This window comes from Brugia malayi (genome assembly GCF_000002995.4).
Source record: "Brugia malayi strain FR3 genome assembly, contig: Bm_v4_ChrX_scaffold_001, whole genome shotgun sequence".
Classification (NCBI taxonomy): domain Eukaryota; kingdom Metazoa; phylum Nematoda; class Chromadorea; order Rhabditida; family Onchocercidae; genus Brugia; species Brugia malayi.
The window spans coordinates 13,339,248-13,358,551 of NW_025062479.1; the positions used below are offsets into that span (position 1 = coordinate 13,339,248).

General features: G+C 22.3%; 3 protein-coding genes across 3 annotated transcripts; 2 read left to right on the plus strand and 1 right to left on the minus strand.

Annotated features, from left to right (window-relative positions):
• Positions 1-4,381: 4,381 nt before the first annotated feature.
• Positions 4,382-6,628, plus strand: Bm2575 (Uncharacterized protein; the record flags this gene model as incomplete). The annotated part of the gene is made up of 5 exons (XM_043074722.1): positions 4,382-4,514; positions 4,973-5,048; positions 5,285-5,372; positions 5,757-5,891; positions 6,410-6,628. The coding sequence occupies 5 exons, from the start codon at positions 4,382-4,384 to the stop codon at positions 6,626-6,628; spliced, it is 651 nt and encodes a 216-aa protein (XP_042930656.1).
• A 1,090-nt stretch (positions 6,629-7,718) lies between these two features.
• On the minus strand, positions 7,719-9,155 carry Bma-tre-5.1 (Uncharacterized protein; the record flags this gene model as incomplete). Its single annotated transcript, XM_043074723.1, has 4 exons — positions 7,719-7,979; positions 8,037-8,181; positions 8,617-8,715; positions 9,085-9,155. The coding sequence occupies 4 exons, from the start codon at positions 9,153-9,155 to the stop codon at positions 7,719-7,721; spliced, it is 576 nt and encodes a 191-aa protein (XP_042930657.1).
• A 4,250-nt stretch (positions 9,156-13,405) lies between these two features.
• Positions 13,406-19,034, plus strand: Bma-tre-5.3 (Uncharacterized protein; the record flags this gene model as incomplete). The annotated part of the gene is made up of 9 exons (XM_043074724.1): positions 13,406-13,923; positions 14,251-14,386; positions 14,706-14,832; positions 15,267-15,463; positions 16,176-16,455; positions 16,907-17,171; positions 17,485-17,571; positions 18,056-18,194; positions 18,813-19,034. The coding sequence occupies 9 exons, from the start codon at positions 13,406-13,408 to the stop codon at positions 19,032-19,034; spliced, it is 1,971 nt and encodes a 656-aa protein (XP_042930658.1).
• Positions 19,035-19,304: the final 270 nt, after the last annotated feature.

A 19,304-nucleotide genomic window follows, 5' to 3' on the forward strand; every position in this document is an offset into this window, starting at 1 on the left:
AATTTTTTTGATGTTAGAATTTTTTTTACAGGGAATAAACAACAATCTCGACTGATCTTTGTTATAAAGCCAAATTAAAATTTCTACCGTAACATCAAAGGGTTAGGACTTAACGAAGCAATTTTGGGTGATCCTTTCTTTTGTTTCGTTATATATTTGTGGATGAGGCGGATTCTTTTTTTTTTTTTTTTTTTTTTTTCGCTATGAACAAAGTGAACTAACGTTCTGAATCCAATACAATTTTCACTATAATCTAATTATTTTCACAATTTAATATATATCGCAATTTTGCATTTTTTTCTTTCTCTCCCATTTTTGTTATCATAACTCGTTTTATTCCGTACTTGATTGTTTTGCTGCAATATGGATAATGATGTAATGTTATGTTTACCTTTTAAGCTTCCAGAAGGGCGTATGTTACATTGAAATCGAGAACATATGTGATGGAAAAAGACGATGTTAATTTGATCCGAATTGTTTTATGCTAATGAGAATTTCACTGAAAATCTAACTTTGCCGCTATGTTTCTTTTTTTAATATGTTATCGTATGCTATAATTATTACGCATACGGATATTTTCATGTCCATTTCTGCAATATTTCAACTATGTCTTATCTTCACTTTACATTATATAAATATTTGTGCAACAGTTTATTTACTGCCTTCGTTTTTTTTTTTCTTTTTTTCATTTTCTTTATCTTTTATTTTTGTTTTATTGCGATAATTATAGATATGACTGGTGAAATTTGGCATTTTCAACGAAGTAATATATACAATCACTTTGTTGAGCCATTCACTATGTGTATGTTCTGACATGCGGCAAAAGGTTTTAATTTCAAGGATTATATTTCTCTTTAGCGTCAATAATTACGGGTTAACACAATTTTTTATGCGCTTCGAGTTGTATTATATTCTTTTTTTTTTTTCTGTTATAGCCTTTTATTCGACATCCTCCTATCGTATTATGTCACAAAAAAAAAAAAAAAAAAGTGCATCTCATACAGGTTTTGGAGCGTTTTTTCTTTTCTTCTTTTTTTAAAATATTTATGTCTTTCCATTTGCATTGTTTTTTTTCCATCTTATATTTTGTTCCGTTTCTCAACATTTTTATCTCATGAATCATACATAGTCCTTTCCTGATTCATAATGTGTGCGTTGTTTGTTATCAATTCACGGAAGCTATCTTATCCTACCTCATCATCTTTTTTAATTATTGTGCCTATATGGCAAAATAGTATGTGATAGGATATGTTTATGATAATATTTCTCAAATCGTTAATGATTTCATGGGGATTTATTTTTATTGTTATTACAAAGTTACTTTTTCTTTCTCGAAATTAATTTTGTAGATGAAAATTAATCGTTGTAAAAAAAAAAAAAAAAGCGGCACATTCATTTTCTGTTCAGTTCATTTGTTTTAGTGTCATTTAATTTCATTATATAATACATTCTCTGCGATAGAATCAGAAATATTCTCTACGTATTTTCCTGATGTTTTTCTTTTGATATAGAATTAATAATTCAAAAATTATAATAAATTGTGTTAGGTACTAAAGATATAGGAAGACTTTCATATATGTATACGATGATTTAATTATAAAAATTTGGAATGAAAGTTTTTGCTGATATTGCAACAAAATTGATATTATTCATTGGTTTTAATAATCATCATACAAAAGCTAAATCAATTACTTTGTTGCAAATTTAATGATGATTTATAGCAAATAATTTTGCGAGTTCCGCATACTCATTTATGATTTAACACACATTTTTGTAATCCCCATGTTATTGTTAAAAATTGAAGTTCAAATAGTTGTTCATCTAATTCACGCTTTATGCCATTTTGTTTTTACTTATGATGGTGAGGTATTTCATTTTGGTTAATCACGAAAATCACAATTTCTTTATATCATTTTAAATTTGACAGTTATAAAGATAAAACATCTGATGAAAATCTTTCAAATCTACAAAAAGCGTTATCAAAATTATTATAAGAACAATATGTAAATTTTCATCAGTGTTGGCTTCCATCATATTTTTATATTTACTGACATTTTGAATGCTTTTGCCCATATGCCTATCAAAAATTAAGAAGTTTTCCTTTTTTCTTCCGTCCCATCTCTGGATCATCTCACTTGCCACACCTGTTGCGTTGTTGTTGTTTTTGTTGTTGTTGCGGTAAGACAACGTAAGAAATATTTGTTTATCTATTAAGCAATACAGTTCAATTTGAATTTATTGGTTAGAATGAAATGAAAAGAGAGATTTGAATATTAATGATTAATTTTTCGTAGTAATACGTAGATATAATTATTTACTAATTAAATGCACGTCTGTCTAAGTTCTGTTTGGTGAGTTCATATTTAAAAAATGTTTTTTCTAAATGGCAGCCTTGCATGTTTGTCATATTCCCTATTATAAAAATGATTGGGAGGTATTACTAAATATTCAGGTGTTACTAAATATTCATACTAAATAATGAAGATTTTTTTTTTAATTTCTCAAAAATTTATTTGATATTTGTAATGAATTAAATGATTAGTTAAATGATGATTTAGTATGAATACATGAATGTTTGCAATATTTATATTATCACTTATCATCATTCATACTTATGTTACATATTTATGTGTAACACACAACGTGGTTGGGTATAATTTTTTTACTGAAATAAAAAGTCAAAAATTAAAAATAAAAATGTGCTCCAGATCATTATATATTATTCATGTTTGCTACACAATATTATGGTTGTTTATTATTATTATTATTATTATTATTATTATTTGAAGTATGAAGGATTTTGAAGTTTTACTTGAAATTATTGATGAATTATCAGTTGGTTGTTTAAATATTGGTTAGTCATTTGTTAAGTATCAGTTTATTATTTGGTCATATGAATGTATTAATATTTTTTTCACTTTTTTTTATTGCGGAGGAGGCAAATAATTGTTCAGTCATTGATCTTCAGTTTTGTTTGTTTTTTGTTTTTGTTTTCTTGAATTATTCATTTCGTTTATGAATAAAATAAATTTTTAACGTACGAGCAATGATTGCTAATGACGCCTTTATTGTTTACATTATACGTATTCCTCGAGATAGTTCCTTGTAAATAAATTTGATTTGACTTCATTTAAAAGTTTTGATGAAATTGAATGAAACATAGAATAAATAAGCTAATTTATCAAAAAAAAAAAGAAAAAACTCCGACGGGTAATGGAAGCATACAGTTATTACTATTATTTTTTTCTTTCTAAACACGTTATAATTATATTTCCTAAACATATAAAGAAATATTTTAATCTTTTTGATCCGATTGTCGTACTCCTCTGAAACCACAAGTTAGTTTATTATAGTAATTTTGATGAAAGGAATCTGAGTAGATTTCGTATAACATTTGACGTATTTACGTCGTATTTAATTTTTATTTTGTTATTGGATTATTTTGTTAGTGTATGATTAAATTAAGCAATTCGAATCATAATTAATAGGAAGTTTGTTCCACAATTCTTCCGGACAATGGATAATAGCAATCAGTAACGACAGTTCAGTATCTGTGTATGTGTTATATCTATGCATCGGTAGTTTCCATAATTAATGGTAAATTTCGGGTATTGATTTTACTGCAGTTGTTTAGAGAGATTTTACGATATTACGAGGGGAAGGTAGAGAGAGTGAATAAGGAAGGGAAGGAAAAAGTGTGTGGAAAAGAAAGGAGGTAAAAGAAAAGCATTAAAATCGATCAGTTTGGATGATGGGTTTTAATGAATCAGAGAAAGAGAAGAGAGGAAAGGACTAATTAAGAGAGGTAAGGTTGTGCACTTTAACATTTCCTACTATTTCTTTATTTCACTATACAACAATGGTCACAAGAAAAACAAAAAACAGAAGAAAGAGAAAAGTGTATGGTAAACGGATATATTACTTGCAGAGTATATCCTTAGTTATGATCGAAATGACCCCGATGACGAATGACAGTGATTCAGTGCAATGGACAAATGAAGAATTATTTCACATATACTTAACCTTTATTCATAATGAATCCAAGTAACCTTGCTTAATATATCCAAATGTAATATCTTAATTTGACGCATTTTATTTGCCGTATTTACGTAATGTTATTGATTACTTATTGAAATTACTCCCATTGACATCATCATCCATTTTACTTTCTCCTTTGCTTTCTCTCTCTCTCTCATAAGCCATTTATTTATTTGTTTATTTACAAATATAATAATAATTTTCAGAAGGAAAATTTTACTCGGTGATTCAACTATTTGAAGAGATGATTTTAACAATAACGGGTTTCATCGTGGATTAATAAGCTATTTGTTAGCCATTTATTATCCAGTTTATAAAAAAAGAATAAAAAAGGAAAAAAAAAATGGCTGATGAGAAGGGTAGCATTTTTGCGTTTGTTTTTCCCAATCAGTTGGAAATTATTGCATCTGAACCACAAACACATAAACAAATAATAACACTCTATAATCCATATCATTTTGCGATCAAATTTAAAGGTTATTATTTTATTTCTTTCTTTTGTTTTCTTAACTGATTTGAAGAAAAAAATTGTTTAAGCTTTTTTAAAAAAGTATGTCTGCTGAACTTCTGCAAAAGCATAGTTTCATAGAATTTTTAATTGAAAGTTCCATCATTTCCTTTACCATTCTTACTGTCTATCAATTTAGGCTATGTTAAAAGAAAGACGATTATATCCATGAGTAAAGTAAATTATCGAACGATTTGCTTTCAAGTAATTGAGAAAAAATTCTAATAATTCAAAATACTAAAGATTGTTGAGTGAAATTTTTATTTAATGTTTTCATGTTGTAACCATTGTGAATGATTAGAATCAGTATTGTAATTCCATTTACAAAAGAAATCAAACTTCTGAATATATGCTTCTAAATATAATTTGTCATTATATTAAGCAAAAAAAAAAAAAAAAAAAAATGAACTGTATTATTTATTTCAGTGAAATGTACAAATTCACACAATTTTTCGGTGATCGAACCATGTGGCATATTGAGAGCATCATGTTCTACTGATATGTAAGTATTATATTTAAAATTTCTTGTATATTTCCAAAATCCTCCTTGTTTTGTTTTTTCATTTGATAACTTTTTTGGTAATATCTAATTTTATCAATTTGATAAATTAGTTTTCAGAAATCTTAAATTATATAGCTGTAATTATATAACAAATTATATAACAGATACTATGGACAGAATTAGATTTATGAAAAGTATCAAATTCTTGCAATGAACTATATTTTTCCTTTTTCAAGTATTATTCGGCATGTTGCTTTACAATTTCAAACAAGTCCTGGTCTAGAAACATTTCGTATCGAAATTTGTTCGTTGCATAATCAAAAGGTAATTTGATTTGTGATACAATCAATTGTTTACACCACTAATGCATTGCATTTATTTTAATTTTACTTCCATTTCTATCAACATACACTCCAGCACATCTTAGTATGCTAATTCTGGTTTTATGTTAGAATTATTCATGAAATGTTATTTCCTTTAATCATTTAAAAAAAATTTTATATCCTACAATATTTTATGGCGTAATTTAATATTTATGGATCTCATTTAATATTTACGATGAAGGTAATCAGATGAATTTTCGGATGAATTAATAGGCCTCATTAATATCACTTCTTATTTTCAGTATATGCTGACTTAACATCATTTCTTGTTTTTATTATATGATGTCAAATTGATTCAAAATTTATTCTTTAAGTTTATTTAAAGATTTCTGGATCGATTGATGTTCCTGTTCACATTGTGGAAACTACGCCAAAATTTAGTCAGTCACGATGTTATCAATTGTTACCAACAAGCAGTACTAATCATCCGTCTGTTCGTGGTAGCACAAATTCAGCTCAGGTATTCATTATTTCAATATTGTTCTTAGAGAATCTTTTTTTTTTCTTGAATTGATGCATAACAATGTTTATATGGTATCCATTTGTACATAATGTAACTTAGAGAAAATGTTGATTTCACTGAACGTCTTGCTTGTTTGTTAGCCTTAAGATTGCACTGAAAACATTGGAAATTAAATTAAAGAAAAACATTTGAATTTTATACTATTTTTCTTCTTTTAATATAGATGACTTTGAAAATTTTATCCTTATCAAGAAACTATTTCATGATTAAATTAAGTGAAATAGTTTACACTTTTTTTTTCAAATAATTTTTTCCAAGTGGTGAGTAGTATTTAGATTGGATTTGCAGAATAATTGGTTATTTTAATAAGATTAGATATGATATGTTAGAAAAGAAAAAAAAGAAAGAAAATTGGCCACGTGATTTTTTTTCCCGTTGTTATTTCATTTTTTGCATTTCCTTATTCTCTTTTTACTTCACTTTTTTTCTAATTCTATTTTTCTTTCTTTTTGCAGTCTTCGCCAATTTTGCGAGCACATTTCGATGTAACTTCACCTTTGGTAATGATATGTGTTGGTGCGGTTATCGTATGCGCAGTTGCATTGATGCTTCCAACTGAAGGACTGGATGTATCAACAATGATACCGGATTGGTTACATATTTCCGTTCATCTTAAATTAGTTTTCGCCTATATTTTAGGTCTCGTTACATTGGTTCTACTAAGGCCAGGTTGATTAAATACTGATTACTTCTATAATAATCCTAACATCTTTATTAGATTATTGTAATATCTTTGTAAAAAAGAATGTATCTTTTATTATGCTTTATCATATAACTTTTTTTCTCTATACTTTTTTCTTTTTTTCTTTTTGTTTCTGCTATCACTTTTTTCTATTTCGAGTGGTATGGAAAAAAAAAGGTGTGTACAAATTACATATATTGTTTTAAACATGTAATTCTCGAATTTGATTTGAAATAATCTGAAGTTAGAAGTTCAAATTTGAAGAAATTCATTTTCAGCTATAAAATAAAATTTGGTTTGAATGCTATTGTACAGATTTTGAAATCTCACTTCTTGCCATGCCTAATTTTATGTCTTTCAATAGATTTACAAATGTAATAATCTATATGTCTTGCATAACATATATTAATTTAATTTTCATTCGTTTCATTTGTCTGAAAATAATGAAAACGAACAGAAATCTAAAATTATTTTTTGAGCAGTTATAAGTTTGTTTTCACTTAACCAAGAAGTAGAAGTGTAACAGAATTGAATGAATCCGAAACGAATTGTTGGACATCTACTAGTAAGCCTTAAAAACTGGAAACACTGTATATATAGTTGCTTTTATTTGCTACACTTTTGTATGATTTATAAAGTTATGTATTTTGTTCAGTACTTTTGGCACTCTAATGTAATAGTTTTAGTGACCTTTCTATCATACATTTGGATAACTTTTGTAATATTTATACTTTTCAAGGATTACTTAAACTGTCCATGTGGTTTTCCTGCAATATATAATTTTGATAAAATCTGCTACATATCTTCAATCTCTGATATCTTATTGATTATTAATTAATTGCATCATCCTAACTTTTCCCTAACTCCCATTCTCCTTTTTATCATACAGCTTTGAATTAGATTTTTGGAATTTCAAATTTCTTGTTTATAAATTAATAACTTGTTGCTAAAATTAATTTAAAAGATTTTCACCCATTTATTTTGCTTCTAACTTGACATTTTGCAATCAGATGATTCAATTTGTAACACATGTAATATTTGTGAATATTTTAAGAAAAAAAAATTTGTTCATAAACTCTTAACTACCCGCTGCTACCGGAACTTTTGCATTTCAAGAAGTTGATCAATGTTCGGATAAGGATTCGTTTTGTAAACCACCATAAAAAATCGAACGGTTTGCTTGTTCCTAGATATCGAGTAAGAAGAGTTCGGTTAGTACCAGATATATTAGCTCGTCCAGTTCCATGAACATCTGTTACACCACCTGTTGGCTTAACTATAGCTCTCTTATTGAATGTTACAAGTAAATCAAGTACGACACCATTAGTCCATCCAAAGCCATACTGAAATACTAATAACAGAATAACAAAGTTGAAATACTAATAACAAAATCATCATACCTGATTTTCATATTCGCCACCTTTAGCAGCTCGTACATATTCTTTTGCGACATCGTATTTTTCCCACATTTTATGATCTTTTTGATATAGAGCATAATTTCGATTAATCCATTTATTGGCAATTTCAAATGCGCGCTGTTGCATTCTATAATATCATTCAGTAACTATCATAATTTAACTTTAATCTTGATTGTATCAAAAAGCCAGTTAAAAAAAAAAAAAAAAAAAAAAATAAAATTTTATCTTCATTACTATACATAATAATTCCTCATGTTAATAGCTCGAAAACACCTAATCTTATTTATTATTTTAATAATATCGTTGACAACATCTAATTCATTTAAACTAATTAAATATTATATTGCTGTCGTGGAAAGGATTTATCTCATGATAACGACAATTTTTAAACTTTTATATATGGGTCATGTTTCAATTATAATATTGTTATTTTATAGTTAAGACATAAATTTATACAAATTTATACTGTCGTATGATATTGATAATTGTTAATGATTAACTCTTCTTTTTCCTTTTTCTTTTATGAAATTTTTTTTTATACCATGAAAAGAAAGTGACAAACGTTGGATTATTTGATTTACGTAATCCTTCAATGATCATATGATTTATTGGTGCCCAACCATTTGGATAATCCCATTGTTGATTGGTACTTTTCATTAAGCTATAGTGGATTAAAATTATAAATAACAACAAGACGAATGAAGAATTATGTCTGATACTAGAAAAAAAAAATCTGCTCGAAAAGGAGTTGGTAATAGAAATTTAATCTAATCTAATAAAAAGAGATAGAAATGAGAAAAGAAGAGCAAAAAAAGAGAAAAAAAATTTTTCTTATTGCTAAAATCTAAAATTTTACTTAATTATTACATCCTACTTCCAATCATTAACTAATTAATTTGAATTTGACCTTTATTTTAAACTCAATTGAAAAAATTTTCAAAATTAAGTATGAATTTAACATTTAATAAATGAAACAGTAGCGTTAATTCTTTTTTTCTTGTTCTTTATTTTAAATTATAATTATTGTAACCTTGCTGGTGTGCCACCGGGAAATTGTAATAATCCTTTTCGTTGTAATGTTTCTAAGACATCAGCCACCATAGCACTGTTTAGCATATGATAGCATTCGGTAAAAAGTGGTACAGCTAACGATGGATATGCTTCATCGTAATGCTCACCGGTTTTTAGGTTTAAGTCAAACCATGCACCTTCACGTGTATCAAAAAAGACTGCTTCAAATGTATCCACAAAATTTGATCGTTCTCGATTTAACTCATCGCGCCGAGTGAGATTACCTAATAATAATATAACTTACTACCTAATAATAATAATAATAATAATAATAATAATAATAATAATAATAATAATAATAATAATAAAATAATAATAATAATAATAATATAATAATATAATAATAATAATAATAATAATAATAATAATAATAATAATAAAATAATAATAATAATAATAATAATAATAATAATAATATAATAATAATAATAATAATAATAATAATAATAATAATAATAATAATAATAATAATAATAATAAATAATAATAATAATAATAATAATAATAATAATAATAATAATAAATAATAATAATAATAATAATAATAATAATAATAATAATAATAATAATAATAATAATAATAAAATAATAATAATAATAATAATAATAATAATAATAATAATAATAATAATAATAATAATAATAATAATAATAATAATAATAATAATAATAATAATAATAATAATAATAATAATAATAATAATAATAATAATAATAATAATAATAATAATAAATAATAATAATAATAATAATAATAATAATAATAATAATAATAATAATAATAATAATAATAATAATAATAATAATAATAATAATAATAATAATAATAATAATAATAATAATAATAATAATAATAATAATAATAATAATAATAATAATAATAATAATAATAATAATAATAATAATAATAATAATAATAATAATAATAATAAAATAATAATAATAATAATAATAATAATAATAATAATAATAATAATAATATAATAATAATAATAATAATAATAATAATAATAATAATAATAATAATAATAATAATAATAATAATAATAATAATAATAATAATAATAATAATAATAATAATAATAATAATAATAATAATAATAATAATAATAAAATAATAATAATAATAATAATAATAATAATAATAATAATAATAATAATAATAATAATAATAATAATAATAATATAATAATAATAATAATAATAATATAATAATAATAATAATAATAATAATAATAATAATAATAATAATAATAATAATAATAATAATAATAATAATAATAATAATAATAATAATAATAATAATAATAATAAAATAATAATAATAATAATAATAATAATAATAATAATAATAATAATAATAATAATAATAATAATAATATAATAATAATAATAATAATAATAATAATAATAATAATAATAATAATAATAATAATAATAATAATAATAATAATAATAATAATAATAATAATAATAATAATAATAATAATAATAATAATAATAATAATAATAATAATAATAATAATAATAATAATAATAATAATAATAATAATAATAATAATAATAATATAATAATAATAATAATAATAATAATAATAATAATAATAATAATAATAATAATAATAATAATAATAATAATAATAATAATAATAATAATAATAATAATAATAATAATAATAATAATAATAATAATAATAATAATAATAATAATATAATAATAATAATAATAATAATAATAATAATAATAATAATAATAATAATAATAATAATAATAATAATAATAATAATAATAATAATAAAATAATAATAATAATAATAATAATAATAATAATAATAATATAATAATAATAATAATAATAATAATAATAATAATAATAATAATAATAATAATAATAATAATAATAATAATAATAATAATAATAATAATAATAATAATAATAATAATAATAATAATAATAATAATAATAATAATAATAATAATAATAATAATAATAATAATAATAATAATAATAAATAATAATAATAATAATAATAATAATAATAAATAAAAAAAAAAAAAAAAAAAAAAAAAAAAAATAATAATAATATAATAATAATAATAATAAATAATAATAATAATAATAATAATAATAATAATAATAATAATAATAATAATAATAATAATAATAATAATAATAATAATAATAATAATAATAATAATAATAATAATAATAAAAAATAATAATAATAATAATAATAATAATAATAATAATAAATAATAATAATAATAATAATAATAATAATAATAATAAATAATAATAATAATAATAAAATAATAATAATAATAATAATAATAATATAATAATAATAATAATATAATAATAATAATAATAATAATAATAATAATAATAATAATAATAATAATAATATAATAATAATAATAATAATAATAATAATAATAATAATAATAATAATATTTTTTTTATATCATCATGCTTTAGTTTCAATTATAAACTAAAGTTTCATACTTTAAAAAAAAATTCTAATTACTTCGTTTTCTCTTTTTTTCATACAATAAACATGAACGATGCTGAAGTTAAATAAATTTGATAACGCTACGCTAAAATAAGTTGTAAAGCAACAAATATGATTAATTCATCTATTACTGTAGCAATTTAGTCATATCAGAAAAGAAATTTTAGCATTTTATATTTTGAATAAAAAATAAATTTTAATGTAAATAAATTTAAACACTCTTTCCTCCCTTTCTCTATTTCGTTTTGTATTTAAGCAAATTGTAACAGTAAATTAACTTTATTGTCGTTGAAAAACAAAAGAATTATAGTTTGCACTTTTTTTTTTTTTTTGTTCATAAGCTTTCACTACTTTTTTGCTTCTGGTTGCAATTTAAATTGAGTAATTTTCGCAGAATTCGTGATCATAATTATCGATTCATCTAATCACACATTATCAGAAGTGATTGCTATAAGATTTCATTGAATATTATATTGAAATGAACAAACCTATTACTTAATTCAACCGTATAACAATTTAAAAGATTGTGCAATAAGTGATTTTTTCATTATCAATACTTCATTATATATAATTTCAAGAAAAAAACATCTACAAAATTTGCATTTTTGAGAATTCTTGACAATAATGAATTATATATGTCTACTTTATATGTATTTACAATAATCAATTATCTTCTAACTAAAAATATATGGTTCTAAAAAAAAAAATAAAAGAAATTAATTTTATTATGGAATCCTTATTATAGAAAAAAAAATTAATTTAATTGGGATAAGCAAAATAGATGCACCATTCGGTTTCCTGAAAAAGAAATTAGTTTTAAAAAAACAGGATAATTTGCAAATTTACTTATAAATTTATAATAATATTTCAATCAGTAATATCGAAAATTTTCACATTTATCATTTTTTCAAATTATTTCTACAAAATGAATTGTGAACTAATGAATAAAAATACAAAAGTTATTTTGATTCTTAGAATGTACAAAAAAAAAAAGGAAAAAAAGAAAATTGATCGGAAAATGGTGTGTTAATATTTCGCATAATCAATATATTACGATGATATCGATATTAATCATCTACAATGTTTTTTTAATATCATCTTTTTGATTGAATTTAATTAAAACGATTAAAAAAATTAATACGAAAAAAACACCTTCTACTTTCCGATTTTTAGAACGAAGAAACAAGCAAAGAATGTGATGAAATTTGCATATTAATATAAAAATTTAAATGGATGCATATTAAAGATTTAAATCAGTCTTTAATTTAACATTGATTGTATCCAGTTGCTTTTACTATTCTCTTTTGTCCTAAATTATTCTTTGAAAAATTTAAACTATTTGATTTGAGAAAGAAAAGATAATTAGATATTTGTTTATTAGATACGTTTTTCTCTTTTTGCATGTGTTAAAAAGTTTTTCTCTCTCATATTTTGTCACTAATAAAGCATAAATAGTTATTTGAATAAATTAGATAATTACAAATATATTTACTTTTATATTTACACTTAACAAATAAGTCATAATTTTTCAATTAAAAAAAAAAAAAAAAAAAAAAAAAAAAACATACTAGCATTTAATGAAATTGAAAAAAAATGCATGAATTAAGAAATAAATTAAGAAAATAACAAATAAAAAGCTATATTAATAGTATTGATTTAATAGTATTAATTTACTCCATTTAATATTGCTTGTAAATTGGAATTTTTTTTTTTAATGCTAATATAACAAATAATTAAAATTCTAATAATTATAGATTTAGCTGAAGATGAGCGAGATATCATGGTTATTGATTATAGTTGCATTTATGATCGATTATAATTTCAATGAATTTCAATCATTGAGTCCATTTATATTGATGAATAATTTTGATAAGCAAATTATTAGCAAAATAATGGTAAAAGGAGTAAAAAGCAAGAAAAAAGCTAAAGAAATGGCATCAAAGATTGCTAATATTGAAAGCACCGATTTGAGACGTCGAAATTTTCTACCCAGCCGTGATATTATTACAAGCACTGTTGTTGCTTCACCAATTTATCCATGTGATGAAAAAAATGCACCAAATTATATGATTTATTGTCAGGGTGAATTGTTACATACTGTATTATTAAGTAATATTTTCAAAGATTCAAAAACATTTGTGGATAAACCAATTAAAAAAGAACCAGATGAAATAATTAGTGCATTTAATCAAAAATTTCCTAATCAAATTACCATCAATGATCGAGAAGCACTGATATCATTTGTGGATGAATATTTTGATACCGAAGGAAGTGATATTCAGGAGTCTGTTTTTCTTCTTTTTTTTTTTTTTTGATGTTAATTTCTCCTCAAAGCTTTAGTAACTGTAAAAAAAATGATTGTATTGATTAGATTTAAAATTAAATTAACAAATTTTAGTATTTATCAATGTTAATTGCTTTATATAGATATGTATGTATCTGGGAAATTTTTCTTCCTAACGATACATAATCATTTTTAAAGATTTCATTTTCTAGTCAATCTTTTACTTCATTTTTTAGCTTTCAGTTTTTTTTTTCTTTTTTTTTTTTAAATTCTTTTTTAGTTTTTTCTTTTCACTCAAAAACTTCTTTGCTGTAATTGAATTTACAGATGTCCGGAAGATACGATGGAAGATTGGAATGATGAACCGGAATATTTGATAGCAATCGAAGATAGAGAATTACGTCAATTTGCTTTGGAAATTCATGCATTATGGAAAAAATTATGTCATATCGTTAAGCCTGAGGTTATCTTTAATGAATAATATAACACTTCAAGCTGAAATTTTAACTTTCAGTAACATATTAAATGGCGAATGGTAATGTTTGATAAAAAAAGTTTTAAAGTTTTGACAAGATTCATTGTTTAATGCGCTGTGATAAATGTTCTGGATTATTTTAAATTAAATAAAAAAAAAAATAACTACTTAAAATAACTACTTAAGAAGTTATTGCTTGAAAGAGAAGAGAAGCGATGAATATAAGTTGATTACTTCTATTTCGCATCATTGTTTATTATCAGAAGTTTTATCTAATAAGCATTCATTTTAAAATTAAATAATTTAGGTAAAGAATAATCCAAAACGTTATTCGATATTATATTTACCACATGAATTTATGATAGCAGGTGGTCGTTATCGTGAATTTCATTACTGGGATACTTATTGGATCATAAAAGGTTTGCTTGCTTCAGGTATGATTTCATTAAATTTTGATTAAATATTTTTTGGTGAATTGAAGATCAGCCTGGGATACTTATTGAGTCATAAAAGCGGATATTTTTTGGATCATTAATTAAATTTGGTAAATTTAACTTCTTACATTTTTCTTATTTTTCCCATCTTACTCTATAATCAATTTCCATTATTAAAATTAGTTTATTTGTTATGAATTAAAAAAGATAAAAGGATTTGAATAATATATTCCAACAATATGTCATTCAAAAAATTTAATCTTTTCTTATACTGTAACGTCTCATTGTATAATATAAGTTAATTATAATAAAGAATAATAATTTTACATCATTTTGTATTTAATTTAAAAAATATTATTTCAGGCTATGATTTCTGTAATTATTAAACAGTAAATATTATAGTTTTGCAATATTTACTTTTTTTTTTTTGTAAGGTATGCATGATACGGCAAAACATATGTTACAAAATTTTAAATATTTAATTGAAAAATATGGATATATACCAAATGGCGGTCGTACTTATATGTTACAACGCACTCAACCACCATTTTTTATTCCGATGGTTTATGAGTATCATACTGTTACAGCAGATGATGAATTTTTACTGAGTGTTATGAGTACTATGGAAGCGGTAAATTTCAAGGAATATTTAAATTATCACTTAATAATAATATTGCATTTGATTATAGTAATATATTGCTTAAATTTTTTAATGAATTAAGAATGTTGTTAAAATAATTAATTAAATAAAATAGAATTAGATAATTTAAGTTAATAATAATATGATCAATTATTGTTATAAATAGATTTAACAAAATATGTAGCTAATTTCTATAAGTCGTTATGCAATCATATGTGATAATTGTTATCTGTAAATTTTAATTAATTAAGATTTTAATTAATTAAGATTGTAAAAAAAAAAAAAAAAAAAAAAAAAAAAAAACGAACTAAAAGAAAGTGTAATAACAATAAATATAGTAAATAAGATGGTAAGAAATTATTTGATAATTTATTAAATGAATGATTATTGATGAAATTTTAGACTTTTATTTAAATATCAAAAATAATTATATGACGAAATGATGATTGTGTGTACATATTTAGAATTAAATATAAGCACATGAAAATTAAAAAATTAGCTACATAGAATTTTAGGAATATGCATTTTGGAAAAAAATATAGGACAAAAACAATTTCAAAAAATGGTAAAAATTATACAATATTTCAATATATTTCTCCTGTCAATACACCACGGTTAGTGATCATGAAAATTCAAAATCATAACAGATCGATATAGTAATTTTTATTTTCTCGGTACTTCTTTTTTCCTTTTTTAATTCTAGGTAATTTTACAATTTACAACAGTAAAATTCTGTCATTTTTGTAGTCCAGAAGCATATCGTAGCGACTTTTTTGCGGCTGATAATGTTCCAGAAATTAGACGTCGGCAAATATGGAATGATATTAACAGTGCTGCCGAATCCGGTTGGGATTTTAGCAGTCGATGGCTTAGCAATAGTAAAACGATGGATACAATTGAAACATCAAATAATGTACCGGTTGATTTAAATGCATTAATGTGTTGGAATATGGAAATTTTGGCACATTTACACGGAGAAATTGGTAAATAATAATTAGATAATTTGAAATTTCATCGGATTTTTGTTAAATTTACTTATATATTTATATTGCTTGAAATTAAAAAAAGAAATTATTTCTATTATAACATTTTTTGTTTTAACTTTAAATATGCAAGAAAAATTTTGCAAAAAAAATTTGTAATTATCTTTTTTTCTCATTTGTTTACATTAGAGAGCAATAGGATAAGAGAATCGAATAGTCTTAGTTAATTCATTAATAATACATTTACAATTAATTATAATGATTCATTATGAATGTATTTAGTAAGAAAAATCAAAATATTCTTCATAATTTCTTTTTGCACAGTTTCATATATGAAAAATTAATGAAATGGAGGAAAAAATTCTAAATTGAAATTAATTCATTTTTTTTTATTTAAATCTTTCATTTTAAAAATTTCAAATATTTTTATTTTACCAATTCCTATATTTAGGTGATACAAATCGTCGGGCAGAAATAAACATTGAAAGAGCAAAATTTGTTGATACATTTGAAGCGGTATTTTTTGATGATCGTGAAGGTTCATGGTTTGATTTTAATTTAAATACCGGTGAACGTGTTGATGATACCTATCCATCTATAGCCGTTCCATTATTTACCGAATGTTATAGTAGTTTAAATAGTCCAATGTTGGTTGAAGTATTAGGGACTTTACAACGTAAAGGATTATTACAATTTCCTGGTGGTATACCGGCAAGGTTATTATTATTTACCTATTTTAATTATATATAATTAGAGTAGATTTATATCTATTACCTGTCCAATAATTTCAGTACCAAATAATTAATATTTAAGTCACTCAATCTTTGCAATAAATAACGATTAAATAAGTATAATTTATTATTATTTATGTAATTTGATTCATTAAAAAGATGTTGATTATAAAATAATTTGGCAAGTAATTATATAATAAGTAAGATGAGCATTTAATTGAACGATTAATTAGTGATAGTAAGAAATGCGATAGCTGCTGGTAATTTATCATTTTGATTATTATTGTTTAATTCGTAGTTCAAAACAACAATGGGATTATCCTAATGGTTTTGCTCCAATCAATCATATGGTTATCGATGGTTTACGGAAATCAAATCATCCAATGTAAATTAGTATTATGAATTGTTCACCTTTTATAAGACATAAATTCTAAAATGAAAATTTATTCTGAAGAAAAAAAATTAGTTAAACCAAAAAAAAAAAAATTAATTCAAACAGTAGAATAGTTTAATATTAATACAACTAAAGGTTTGATGTAAAATGGAAACGGCTGTTACTCAAAATCGAAATAAGACTTAATAAATTAATATTTTACTTTATACTTTAATAATTCTGGTCGTGAAATTAAAAATAATGGAAGAAAGGGGAAAAAAGCATTGAGATAACATTTATTTGTAAAAAAAAAATTGATGCATTTTTATTTTATCAAAAACTTAATAATCATAATTAAATGCTACTGATAACTACTTGGAAGTTAAATTATCAATAAACAATTGAATTGGAAATAATTCAATAATTAGAAATAAATATTAATGATAATATAAAAGATCAAATTAATTGTTATAGAAATTTGAATGATAAATTTTAGTATGCAGCAAAAAGCATTTGAATTAGCAAGTAGATGGATCAATCGAAATTATGAAGTTTATCAAACTGATCGTAAATTATGGCAGCGATATGATGTAGCCAACGATCATGTACGATCAGCAAATGACGATGATAATGAGGTAAACAATTTTTCATTCCTTAATTATAATTAAATCATATCTTTCCACGCATATTAAAAAAACCATTGTTGTTTTCACATTTTTTGAAAGATTTGAAATGAAAATATGATAAGATATAAATATTTTAAAAATAATAAGTTGGAAAAAATAAATTTGCTTAATTAAATTGCTGTATACAATAAATGGAAAAATCCTAGACGAGAAATAAAAAACGGAAATGAGTTTCTTTTAATATTTCTTAAATGCATTTAATAAACTCACATAAACACAAGTAAAAAATTAAAAAAATTTGTATAAAACAAACGAAACAAATAATTGTTTTCTCCACTCGACTCTATTAGTATTATTTTTTAATCTTCCATTTAATTTATATTTATCGTTGTGTCAATTAAGTATCATAAAATAGGATTAAATTTTTCTAAAAATAATTAAATTTATTTTATTACTTTTAATATTAGCAAAAAAAAGGAAAAAAAAAAAAGCATTCTATTATTGCGCTATTTCATTGTTTGGTAGCAGTTTTTAAACGACAAAAATGAAATGATGAATTTTAAAAAGACATTTTTTTTCATTTCAAAATAAATTTTAAACAATCAAAAAAAAATTTTTTTTTGTTAGGAAGGTTATGGGTGGACAAATGGTGCATTGTTGGATTTAATGGTAACATATAGCAAACGGATTAGTGTATCCGATAAGACCATAACATCAGATGTGTCCGAAATAAACGATAACGAGCCAGTTGATATTTTAATAAAAAAATTAGAAAATATATTTGGTTCATGGATATCCACCAAGGAACGTTTAATACGTATAGCTTCTTACATTCTCAAATGTAATTAAATCCGGCAAGCAGAATAGCCTGTGTTGTAATCAATCTAACTGTAATAGTTATAGTAATTTTATAGTGAATATGTTTATTATTTTTATTATTATTATTATTGTTATAAAAATTTGCTGTAAATAATATGAATAAATAAATAAATTATAAATAATTTATGTTGAAGTATTGTTTAATGTATTTTGAGCAGTAATTTAATCAGCGATACAGTCAAATTAAATATAATTCAGAAATGGAAGAAAAAAGAATTTCACTACGCATATATCATCCTG